Here is a 12,148-nt window from a genome sequence, read left to right as displayed (position 1 = left end):
TGCTCAGATGCACTGATCGCTCCCGAACCGCCGTTGCCGCCCCGGGCTGGTACCGCACACCCGCCGTGCCCGCCCAGCCTCAGGCCAAGCACCCCGGGCTGCGAACAGCCTCCTCCCCTTCCACCTCCCAGCCAAGCCCGGCTGGCGGCACGGTGCTGGGGATGTGCCGTGTCCCGTGTGTATTTATGTTCCGCCCCGCCACAATAAAATCCGCCTTTTTTCTACATCCTGCCGTGCCGGCCGTGCCTCCTTCGCCCCGCCCGCCGCATGCGCGCAGCGGGCCCGCACTAGGCCGCGCTCCGCCCGCCGCCGCCGCCGCCGGGCCGCGCTCCGCTCTCCGGGCGCCGCCGCCCCCGCCCGCCGCCGCGATGATGATGATGGCGCTGAGCAAGACCTTCGGGCAGAAGCCCGTCAAGTTCCAGCTGGAGGAGGACGGCGAGTTCTACATGATCGGCTCCGAGGTGCGGCCCGGGCGGGAGCCGGGCCCGGGCCGGGCCGGGGGACGCGGGGCTGGGCCGGGCCGGGCCGGGGGATGGCGGGAGGCTGCGCTCAGGGCGGGCGAGGGGCGGAGGAGAACCCTGGCGTGGGGGCAGCGGCCCTCCGGCCCCGCGGGTCCCCTGTGCCCCGGTGGGCGCTGCCCGAGGGCCTCGGCCGCGCTGGGGGACGGGAGGGACCAGTGCTGCCATAAGGGCGGCCCCGGCATCCGCACGGGTACGTGGGGAGTGGATCCTCCCTGATCGCAGCTTGAGGCCCCGCTCCCGATCACCGAGAATTTCTGTACACGTTTGTTTAGGGGTTCGGATTATTTTGCATGCTGCGAGACAGCGAATCGCACACCTGGGCCTTCAGGCTCAGGAACAGCACCAAAATCAGGCAGTGCAGCTCCTTCTGCCTGGTGCACAGCCTGGTCAGCAAACACCGGCGGGCAGAGTTTCAGCAGCCCAGAGTCTGTGCTGGCACTGTGCTGTCCCGTGCTGGGAGGGCGTTGAGCCTCTCTGACAAAGAGCCTTATTCAAGCAAGAAACACTGGCCCTTTAGCACCAGGGAAACAGCTGAAAACAGGAAAAAATGTTACAGCCCCCAGCTTGATGCAGAAAAAGGACTATTGGCTAGGTTTAACTGCCAGCTCTGTAGGTTGAGCGGGGACCAAACACCCCTCGCTCTCTCATGTGAAATGTAGAGTTTGAAAGCAAACTGTACCGGCATTTAGGTGAGCTGTGAGATTACCATACCAGGTACATGGAGAAGGAAAAAGGTTGCCTTTTTTATCTACCATTAATTTCTGTCTGTTGAGGAACACTGTAGAGTGAAAGATATAGCTAAATCTAAGATAAAAAAAAAAAAGTCTTCTCAAACAAGGAATAAAAACCTTGTTATGTGACAGTCTTCCAGTGTCCTGGCAGTCTAAAAGTTTGATTTCAGAGTCTAGAAACGGTTGTGTTGGTCAGCAAGGCCTGCTGTAGCTTTCAGCACAGGTGAGGATCTTATGGCAGGAGGAAGAGAACTGCTTTACAGATGGTAAGTAAATCTGAAAGAGGACTATTGGCAGCAATCACATTTTTAATGTTCAAAGGGTTTAAAACAAAATACAAGTCTCTGGGCACTTGCTGTAGTCAAATAATGTCTAGATGACGGGGAGGTTCAAAATAAAAATAATGTGTCAGAGAGCTGGGTATCTGGTTTAGTTTAATTCTCCAACTGAGCCTTGCACATTGATTTGGAAACTGAAGTAAAGAAGGGGTAGGTTGTTCAAAAATACATACAAATGAATGGAGTGTTTTCCTATTAAATTTCCTATTATCAGTGGATGGGAGTTTTTTTGGATCTAGTGAAGTAAGATAGCACCAGTGAAATAACTGCTGATAAAAATTTTGTCTTCTGTATTGCCAGAAAAATCGCGGTGCTATTTGATGCCAAACACAGCACAGAAACCCAACAAAAACACCCAATTGAGAGGTCCTTCTTATCACTAAAAAGAGCTGAATTTCTTCCAGCTTCTGCTAAAACTCTCCAAAATGGAATAAAGGCCACATGTGCACCTCTCTCCTGGCAGGTGGGGAACTACTTGCGCATGTTTCGGGGCTCCCTGTACAAGAGGTACCCCTCGCTCTGGAGGCGCCTGGCCACTGTGGAAGAAAGGAAGAAGATTGTGGCCTCTTCACATGGTGAGAAGATGAGTAAACATTCCCAGTAATGTTTATTGACCATTTTTGTGTTGAAAAACTCTTCCTGGTGCTTCAGAAGCTTGTCCACCTTAAGGGCTGTGTGAATCACTTGAGATTGCCCCAGTGATGGAGCACCCTGCAATGGTGGCTCTGGTGGCTCTGGTGGCTCCTGGCTCAGCCTGGCACCAAATAGCACCTGATCAAAAATGTTCTGAAATGGAAACATCCATCATGGCTGCATTCATCACAAAGCAAAAGCCACATCTCCAAATCGATACAATATTTCAGAAGAGATTTTTTGTAGACTAAGAGAGATGTCTTTGACTCTCTCATCAAATAGGCAGGAGTGTTGCAAGGATGCCCCATTGAAGATGTGCATCTTTGCTTAACTTTGCTTCTTGCAGGGACTAGATGTTTGTGCCTGCCAGAATTTGTGGTATGTTGCTACTGATGTGACTGCTACAGGGAGAATATTGGTACTGTTTTTGTTGGGGGACTAATAGCAAGCAGTTAAATTTCTTAGTGATATGACTCCTTGTATGTTCTGTAGACTAAAGCATAATAAAAAGAATGGTTTACTCTGGGCTTATGTCTCTTTCCTCCAAATATCCTGCTGACCTCTTGCTTTCTTTTTTCCCCCAACAGAAAACCAGCGGTCTCACAGTCCCCGAAGATGTAAGTCTCATCTGTGTGTTATTCTTAGCTGTGCTAGAGGAAGGATGTCCACTGTGACCTTTGGTGCTATTGCAATAATATTAATGTCTAATCCTCTTCCTCTGATCTCTGTCTGTGGTCGCCCTAATTGTGCCTCCCAGCCCCATGGCTAACTCTCCTCTCAGAACATTAGCAGAACTCTCCAATGCAGATGGTCTCTGTCATTCAGCAAGAGCTGTCCTGAGCTCTCTCCCCCTTTCCCAAGTCTTTAACAGCTTTTCTATCAATCCTTGCATCACCATTTCTGACCTTTAAGTCCACTGAGCCTTGATTGTTTTCTGGGCCTTGTAAATGTCTACAAGAAGATGAAGCCCAAAGGACACTTGTATCTCTGTGCTGGTCCCTCCTGCAGTGACAGGGTTTGTCACTATGTAGCCTGTTAATGCTACAGTGCTCTGTAGCTCTTTTCCCTGTTAATTATTGCCATCTTTCCTGGTAATAGATCATGGCTACACAACATTAGCCACTAGCGTGACGCTGCTAAAGGCCTCTGAAGTGGAAGAGATCTTGGATGGCAATGATGAGAAGTACAAGGCAGTGTCTATCAGCACAGAACCTCCTACCTACCTCAGGTAAGCAGTGTTGGTGAGGCCAGGCTCAGAACAGAGCTGCCTGGAAGGTGTCAGCTGGGGCAGGAAGCACGGGGAGTTCCATAAGCCCAGGCTGTTGTGCAGGGCTTGTTTGCCAGTCTTCATTCAGTATTTGCAGTGCTGGGCAAATGGGGATCTCCAGAGTGTAAGGATTGGGTTACTGCCCACATAAAACAGGAAGAAAAATCTAAGTGTTTGTTGATACAACTTCTTTTGCAATTACTGCATTCCATCTGTAACAGATGTTTTACAGAATGCTCTCTGCACATACTGCCTTTTGGAGACCTTGCATTTCTCAGCAGTCCTTTTGTAAAGTATAGACAGAAAATCCAAATATGAATCTAGTATTTATAAAGGTGCACCTGGATTCATATCTGATGGATATTTGTGAGCTGGAGGATGGCCTTCTGAGAGGGTTGTGAAACATTCCTGGTGGAACAGTAATGTTGATGGTCCCAGAAGAAAATAGCAGGAGCTCGTAATAGCACTTAAAGTTAAAAATGACACCATTCCTTAAGCAGCAGCAGTGGTGCTGAGGGCCTGCAGGTTAACATCCACTCTCCTTCAGAGAACAGAAGGCAAAGAGGAACAACCAGTGGGTGCCAACCCTGCCCAACAGCTCTCATCACCTGGACGCTGTGCCGTGCTCAACAACCATCAACAGGAACCGCATGGGCAGGGATAAGAAGAGAACATTCCCTCTGTGGTAAGACAGCTTCCTGCTTCTGCAAAGTGGGAATAGCTACCAAGATGACATGCTGCCAGGGTAGTACTGATGAGTTCATGGAATGTTGTGATTCATCCCCAGCTGACAAAAGACCTACAGGTCATTAACTTGGATGTTCTTAGTTAAATTGTGTGTCCTGAGGCTCTGTGTTACAATAGCCATCCATGGCTCAGACTGGAGACTTTCCTTTTGTCAGGAAAATGGTTCATTCTTTTCCTGATGAGTTCCTTCCATTTCCTGCTGATTTGCTGAGCAGTTGTCATTTGAGAAGCCTGCAGACCCTCTTTGTGAAGGACAGGCTGCTTCTCACTGACATGTACCAGTAACTTTGATCTAGTTTGTTTTGTGGAAAGTGCTGCTGAAGCTCATGACTAACATTTTTTCCATTATAAAACTTAAGGCAACCAAGATAAATCTTATCCTAGAAAACTTGCTTGTTTTATTTGCAGGAGTGTGTTATGATAGATGTAATAAAAGGTGATAAACTGGTATTAGTTGCCACAGCCCTGTAAGCTTGCCTTGAGGAGTCTGTCTGTAGACCAATGAGGGAGTTGGAGTGTGGGGATTGCTTCCAACAAATGTTGCCTTCCCTCTATGGATGCCAGATGTGTCATGTGCTCGTTGTATATACTGTGTTGCTGCTCTCCACTTTAGCTTTGATGACCATGACCCAGCAGTGATCCATGAGAATGCATCCCAGCCAGAGGTTCTGGTTCCAATCAGGCTCGATATGGAAATTGATGGGCAGAAACTCCGAGATGCATTTACGTGGAACATGAATGGTACGTAGCAAGGAGAGTTTGCTGAGGCTGGAGAGATAAAGCTGTGTCCATCACCAAATGCCCTTGCCCCATACAGACAAAGCTTTAAAGCTCTCCCACTCTGGACTGTATTCAGTGCTTGCATCTCTTAGCAAATGCTCTGCCACTTCCATGGGTTGCAGGCATTCCTGGACACATGTAGTCTGAAGAGTTTAACTGGCAGATTTTCCTGAGCCAGTTCATCAGCTCAGTAGTCTGAGAGTGCTCTGTTAGCTGAGGTTAATGGCTGTGGCTTCTGTGGCCACACTGTCTGGATACCATGGAGCAGGTAAAGAAGGCTGGAAGTCCCTGTATCAGTGTGTCTGCTACAAAACACCCTTTTGCTTTTAAAAGGTAATGCATTTGGGATTCCCTTTGTCACCTCCCCCTGTGGGATTTTGTGTTTTCTGTAAGTGGCAGACATTAATTTCTAAGGAAGTTTACAGTGTTCATTCTTGTTCTGTAACAGAAAAACTGATGACCCCAGAAATGTTCTCGGAGATTCTTTGTGATGACCTGGATTTGAATCCTCTGACCTTTGTCCCTGCTATTGCATCTGCCATCCGACAGCAGATCGAGTCCTACCCGACTGACAGCATCCTGGAGGATCAGTCAGACCAACGAGTTATTATTAAGGTAACACAGGAAGGCAGCAGAATGAGAGCTGAACCATTTGGGTTTCCAGTTATGGTATAGGGGACTAAGAGTACAAAAGCTTCTCTCAGAGCAAGGGAGCTTTTCATTCCAGTCCTCCAACCAGATTCCCCTTTGTCCTTTGTATTGGGAACAGAACTAAGGTGATAGATGATTAAACATCCATGTGCCCAGCCTCTGAGATGGTGAAATAGTTTAGTTAAAGCATTGCCATCTTCCTTTAGAAGAACTTGGTGAGCAATGCTGAGTTGTCTTCATGCTACTGAAATGAAGACTTCAGTTAAGGAACTCTGCAGATGAACTAGGAGGAGTTACTGCTCTGTTCTCTTCAGCCTCTGCCTCATCAGTTCAATCACCTTAGACAAACCTTTGTGAAAGTGGAAACAAATAACCTGTGTCTTCCCTTCTCTCCAGCTGAACATCCATGTAGGAAACATCTCCCTCGTAGACCAGTTTGAGTGGGACATGTCAGAGAAGGAGAACTCACCAGAGAAGTTTGCCTTGAAGCTGTGCTCAGAGCTTGGCCTGGGCGGGGAGTTTGTCACAACTATTGCCTACAGCATCCGGGGACAGCTGAGCTGGCACCAGAAGACCTATGCCTTCAGGTACTGGACTGCCACCTCCTTGTCTGGCTCTGGGGGTCTTTGTACTTCATGGGCATTTGTGTCAATGCATCTGAAAACAGCTGACCTGATTAGGAAGGTTTTGTTTGAAATTAGTCCTTATGGCTTGCACCCATTCTGTCCATCTTAACAATTTTATGTGGTTGTGCCTAAATATCTTTTCCTGATGGGTCTAATATATTTCAGGACTAAATATTGATGAAATGTCAGCTTCTGTTGACAAAATTAATTAACAGGGATAGTCTCTCATCTAATGTGAGGTCATGATGAGCCCCAGACACATTTTTTGTTTTGTTGGCTTTGCCTAACTTGGGCCATCCACTGTTTCAAACTTTGGTTGTTTGAACTTGGACTGATGAAAACTGTACCTCTCTACCCAGACTGATGGCAGAGGTGGGTTGATCACAGGCCCTTCTCACAGCTGGAATGCAGCCTTGTCAGGTTTCATTAGTCAGCCTTGTAATTTGTCTCCTAAATGGCTTCCAGTTGTGCTGTGCAGCATTCTGTGGTGAGTTCCTGCACTGATGTTATCCACAGCACAGTGCTGAGTCTGCAGGTCTAACAGTCCTTTAATGTACACTCTGAGGTTTGGTGACCTCGGGTCATGGTGACAATCAAGGAAGTTTAAGAGTTTAGCAGATGCTGTATTTGCAGAGGAGGGAATGGTACTGTTGACATCAGTTTTGTAGGGGTCAATTCAAGGAAGCAGCGCAGGGAAATGTCCTCAGCCCTGTCCTACCTCAGGCAGAGGACAGGGAGTAGCTGGAGTGGGAGTAAGCAAAGAGGAGCTGGAGGCTGTGGAGAAGCTGGCTGCTGCCATGAGCTCTGCTCCTTCTTCCTGCTGCATCCAAAGGGTTCCTGTCTGGTCAGCTTTCTATGAGAAATAGACCCTGATCTGCTCTAGCCTAGTTGCTCTTGCACTGGTCTCACTCTGCTTCCTCTAGGTATAGTTTTCATCCTGCCAGTCTTTCACAGCAGCTGCCTGGTTCTAAAGTGATTCCCAGAGTGATTTGTATTAGAAAATGGAAAGGGACCCTTTAACACATGTGAATTTAACTCTGAATTAAATTGTTAGAGTGTGTGTCCATCCTGCTGATGTCCCTTGGAAGGTGGGAGGTGCCTTCTACCTTTCCCTCCACAGCCTTGGACTGATACTTGCAGTTTTGGCTTGGGACTACATCCAACAACAGCAACAGAGCAGTGGGGTGGGGATCCCTGAGAAGTGATGGGAACTTGCAGGGTGGTAGGTGAGAACCTGACACATTTTGTGCTGCAGCACTGTCTGCATTGTGAAGTGTCTCTCCCTCCTGCCTCTGCTTCTCCATGTACTGCAGATATCCAAGAAAGTAATCTGTGTATGTGTTGGCTCTTGGGATTGGGGTTCATTTCTCCCTTTGCTTCTGCTCAGTCCCTGGAACTTGCAGCAAGTAAGGTTTTAGTCAGTGCTGCCCAGGCTCGTGTTAATGCCAGCTTCACACCATTGTCTCTAAATACATATGTTGGGCCATGGTACCAAAGGGTGCTTCCTCTTAGGGGCAGTTCAGACAGGCAGATTTCAGGCCTTCTTCACACTGTGGCAGTATTGCAAGAGGGAGAAGAAAAAGCTAAAAAAGGAACCCCACCAGAACAAAGTACATAGACATGAGCTGTTCAGAGAGAAAAAACCACCTAATTGAAACCTCGTTTATTTTTGTCATAGTACAAACATGTCCTCCTCTTCCCTTTTTTCTTCTAGCAAAGGAGTACTTTTGAAACCTCACAGTGATTAATAATATTTGGGTTCTGTGGTTGGTTAGTTCCTGAATTTCCAAACCACAGGAGTGGTGGTTGCTCCAAAATCATTCCATTGATGTAAGGAAAGGGTCTGCTTTAGATGTATCAAAAGAACTTTAATATCTCAAGGGATTGGGGATTTTGAGAAGTCATATGCCTCTTAATCATCTAAGGGAGAGGTGAAACTGTCTTATAGTTGATGAAAGCCAGGGCACTTTTTTCAGCTGGGCTGTTCTGTGCAAAACAAGGAGAGCCTGCAGTGCAGTGGCAGGGCAGGACTGGAGGCACACAGGTGGCTGCTGCCTGTGGGATTTTCAGGGGCAGTGTGGGCTGTGATGTTCTCTCCTGTGTGCTGAGTGTTTCTGGTGGCAGCACACAGCACCTCACAGCCAGTGTTGCCTTTGAGACCTGAGTGATGGCACAGGTTCTCCCACACACCAACCCTTGTGCCTGAGGAGTCACCTTTCCAAAATATGATGTCTCCCTGCTTCACTGGTGTGCCCCTGACACTGCCTGAGGCCAGGAGCCTGAGCAGAGGCAGTGCCCTGCTCTTCTGGGATCCCTGCAGCTGACAGTGCCTTTCAGCCATTCCTGGCAGCAGCACTTTCCTCCTCAACAGGAAAAACAATGGAGGAGGAGCTGTCTTAGTCTAGAGGGTGGGAGATGAGGAAGGATTTTTCAGTTTCTCTCTGATTCTTTGCTAAAGAAATGTGGTATCTGAGTTGCCTTGCAGTTAGGTTGTGCATGAGTCCAGCTTTCCATCCCCTGTTTAATTCAGTGAATGCTCAGTGTTAGGCATAGTGAGGCAGAGATCATGCTATCACTAACAAAACCCCAGTTAAGATCTAATTTTGCCTGGAATGTGTGGCATTCTAGGACTAAGATGAAATTCCTGGGTTTAAGTGTTGTTTAGTGGATGGCAGCAGTACTGGAAGTAGATTTGATTAAAGCTTCCTCCCTGGATCAGATACCAAAAGGCCTGGATTAATTTTTCATGGTAGAATTACTTTGAAGACTTGTTATTTTAGATTATTAGCTTTGATGCAGATGTTGTGTGTTCCCATGATGATTAGCATTTGAGTTCTTTCCTGAGGGAGTGAGAGGGCTGAAATCCTGTGTAGGGGTGCACGTCCCTGGGGAAGGGGCAGGATGTGTGTGCACACCTGTCCCAGGGCTCCTCTCACACACACACTTCTGCAGCTCAGGCTGAGGCACTTTTGAGAATTCAAAGCAAACATTTACATTCCAAGGCTCCTCTATATTTATGCTGGGCTTCCGGCTCCACTGTCAATATTTGGGAAGCTACTCTTGGTCAGTTCCTGTTGACTTTTACTGAAAAGCAGCTAGTGAAGCAGTAAATATTTTGTGCATGTGATAATACAGCTGGTCAGGGCAGAGGAATCTCTGAGGAACAGATCTTGTGATTTGGGGCACAGCCTGGTGTTTCATTGCTTGTTAGCCACAGCAGGTCCTAGAAGACTGCTCTTTCCAGTGTCAGGCTTGCAAGAAAGGCAGATTTTTGCCAGGGAGGAGCTGTCAGGGGTGTGCTAGGCAAACCACAGCTAGGAAGTGAGAGCTGCAGCACAGCCAGGCTGGACAGGGAGTCCTGGGAACAGTCCCAGCTCCTGGGCTGTGCTGGGAGAAGCACTCCCAGGACTGATGGACGGGGAGGAGCTGTGCCTTTTGGGGTTGTCACATCCCTGCCAGCCAGTGTGGGAAAGAATTGCAGGTCCAGCACAAATCCCTCTCCAGTGCTGGCTGGAGATGGGTGTAGCTGCTTTCCCAGGAACTTCAGGCTCCACAAGGGTGTAACCAGGAGCCTGTGGTGAACTTCAGAGAACCAGACTGTACTAAGCAGAGCAAAGAAGGAATGCTGAAGCCTGAGACACTGTCAGTGATGCTGTGCTGTCCCTGTGCTTGTCCCTGGGCTGGTACCCAGGGGGGAGCTCTGTGCCCACTGATGGGTGTTGCTTTGTTGCCCTGTGCCCTGCCCTGCAGCGAGAACCCTCTGCCCACTGTGGAGATCGCAATTCGCAACACGGGGGACGCTGACCAGTGGTGCCCTCTCCTGGAAACCCTCACAGACGCTGAGATGGAGAAGAAGATCAGAGACCAGGACAGAAACACAAGGTACTGCCACTGCTTTGGACACTTGCCTTGGCCTGTCCCTTGGACAGGAGCTCCAAGCTTTGATGTTTGTCTTTCCCTACTGAGAGCTAACTGGCAGGATGTCAGCCTTGCTCACAACAGAAGCTTTAGCTTCAGGGCATTCAGCTGTCACCACCTTCCTCCACAAACATTGAAATGTCTGCTCTACCATCTCCTGCTTGCAGAAAGTTTCCCTTTTTTTAACCCATTTTTTTCTTGGGCTCTTTGCTTGTCCAGGGGAGTTGTTTGTATAGGAAGGCATGAATCAAACATACTGGAATTTCATGCACTGTCATGTTCCCGAGAATCCTGCCACAAAGCTTCCTTTTATGTAGTGTAAAGTTCAGTTTGATGTAGCAATGGGCAAGCTCCCAGCTCTAGCCTGAGTGATGCCCACCTGTTTGCCAGCACGGGGAGCACTGTGTGGTTCCAGGAGAAGCTCTGCCCACCAGAGACCTGCAAAGTGATGCTTGACAAGCAGTTGAGAGCTTGCACCTACTTGATGAACTTCTTCCTGGCAGATATGAAGGAATGGCTTGTATCTCTCCAAAAGATACATTGTGGAAACAGTAAATATACTGTCTCAGCTCTTTCTCAGGATGTTTTTTTAACTGCTGATTAACAGTAGCACAGTCATTTTGTGTATCAGCTGGGGCTGACTGAAGAGTTTACAGTAGCAGTCAGTTCAATCCAAGTTAAGAAAAAGTGCCCTAGCAGCTGTTAGTGAAAATAGTGTCCTTGCCTTATCACCAGAGGCACTCTCAGGTGACTGGGGAGTTCTGTGCAGGAATAAACCTGTCTGCAAAGCTGTGCAGCCTCCCCAGAAGCACTGGTTTTGGTCAGACTCCCATGTCTGTAACATGCACTTACTGTACCTCTCTCTCTCCCTCAGGCGCATGAGACGTTTGGCCAATACTGCTCCAGCCTGGTAACTCTCCTGTTGTGACACTGGTGCTCTTCCTACAGACTTTATCCCTATTCCTCTCCCCAGATGGATCTAGAATTGGCAGGGGTCTTTCTGTCTCTGAAGGGGACACACATTCCACTTGCCACGAGTTCCCAGTACTGCTGACTTCTGCCCCCCTCCACCCCAGTGCCACATCCCAAGGGCGCTGAGCGAGCAGCGTGACCCAGCTGGGACCTGTGGCAGGTGCTGGAGCCCTTCTATACCTGTGTGTGGACAGTGGAAAGATTCTTTTGTATAGGTGCAATGTGCACTCCTAGGACAACTTTTTAAATAAAAGGAATGCATACAACGTAGGCTGAGTTCAGTCAGTTTGCATGAACAGTGAATGTCACCATGTTTTGTGCAGTTCTGGTAACTGAGGGTGCCAGGGCCTAATATTAATGCTTTTGGGTACTGTGCTGAACACTCACAGGCATTCACTTTTCTTGGGTGCTTTAATTCAACAGGTGCAACAGCACAAAACCTTTTGGTGCAGGGAAAGTGAGGAGGAGATTTAGAACTAGAAGCAGCACACAGTTCTCTAAGGATTGGTCTGTTACCAGACTTGGCACAGTCTGTAATGACCTCGGGGGGGTTCAGCTGGTTTACTCAACAAGGTAAAACAGTTTAACTGAAATCACAGATTTGAGAGTCATTATGTCAGATGTCAGCCTGGTGTGTGGTCAGCCCTGGTTTTTGTGAAGACTGCATCTGGAAACAGCACAGGCTCTGCACTGGTACAGCAGGTAAAGCCTCCAGTCACTGAGACTGAAGCTTCTCTGCAGCCAGTGCCTTTGCTGTGGTCACTGCCAGCACAAACACTGCCAGCTGCACTGCACAGAGCACTCAAAGCAAAGTGGGTGTTATGAATGCCCTTAGCACTGCAGTGTCAGGATTTTGCAAGCCAAGAAACAACCTGTCTTTCTCTAGGGAGTTTAAAACCAAAATCCATTGAAGTGAGATTTAAAGAAAAATCCAAGCTTGCTTACAAACTAATTAGAATCTATC

General features: G+C 48.2%; 1 protein-coding gene across 1 annotated transcript; it reads left to right on the top strand.

Moving 5' to 3' along the window:
- The first annotated feature begins 308 nt into the window (after positions 1-308).
- On the top strand, positions 309-11,454 carry SMARCB1 (SWI/SNF related, matrix associated, actin dependent regulator of chromatin, subfamily b, member 1). The gene is made up of 10 exons (XM_036393265.2): positions 309-461; positions 2,054-2,165; positions 2,811-2,840; positions 3,322-3,451; positions 4,038-4,175; positions 4,851-4,978; positions 5,466-5,632; positions 6,065-6,255; positions 10,045-10,176; positions 11,087-11,454. The coding sequence occupies exons 1-10, from the start codon at positions 369-371 to the stop codon at positions 11,124-11,126; spliced, it is 1,161 nt and encodes a 386-aa protein (XP_036249158.1). The 5' UTR covers positions 309-368; the 3' UTR covers positions 11,127-11,454.
- Positions 11,455-12,148: the final 694 nt, after the last annotated feature.

The sequence above is a fragment of the Molothrus ater genome, chromosome 18 (assembly GCF_012460135.2).
Source record: "Molothrus ater isolate BHLD 08-10-18 breed brown headed cowbird chromosome 18, BPBGC_Mater_1.1, whole genome shotgun sequence".
Classification (NCBI taxonomy): Eukaryota; Metazoa; Chordata; class Aves; order Passeriformes; family Icteridae; genus Molothrus; species Molothrus ater.
Note: the sequence above shows the minus strand (reverse complement) of the source record. Positions and strands in the feature narration are given on the sequence as shown.

Bases quoted from the DNA above. Each gene is read 5' to 3' on its own strand.
- SMARCB1 (XM_036393265.2), top strand. From the start codon at position 369: ATGATGATGATGGCGCTGAGCAAGACCTTCGGGCAGAAGCCCGTCAAG. The intron at 2,841-3,321 runs GTAAGTCTCATC...TCCTGGTAATAG, and splicing joins GTCTCACAGTCCCCGAAGAT to ATCATGGCTACACAACATTA. The intron at 5,633-6,064 runs GTAACACAGGAA...CCTTCTCTCCAG, and splicing joins ACCAACGAGTTATTATTAAG to CTGAACATCCATGTAGGAAA.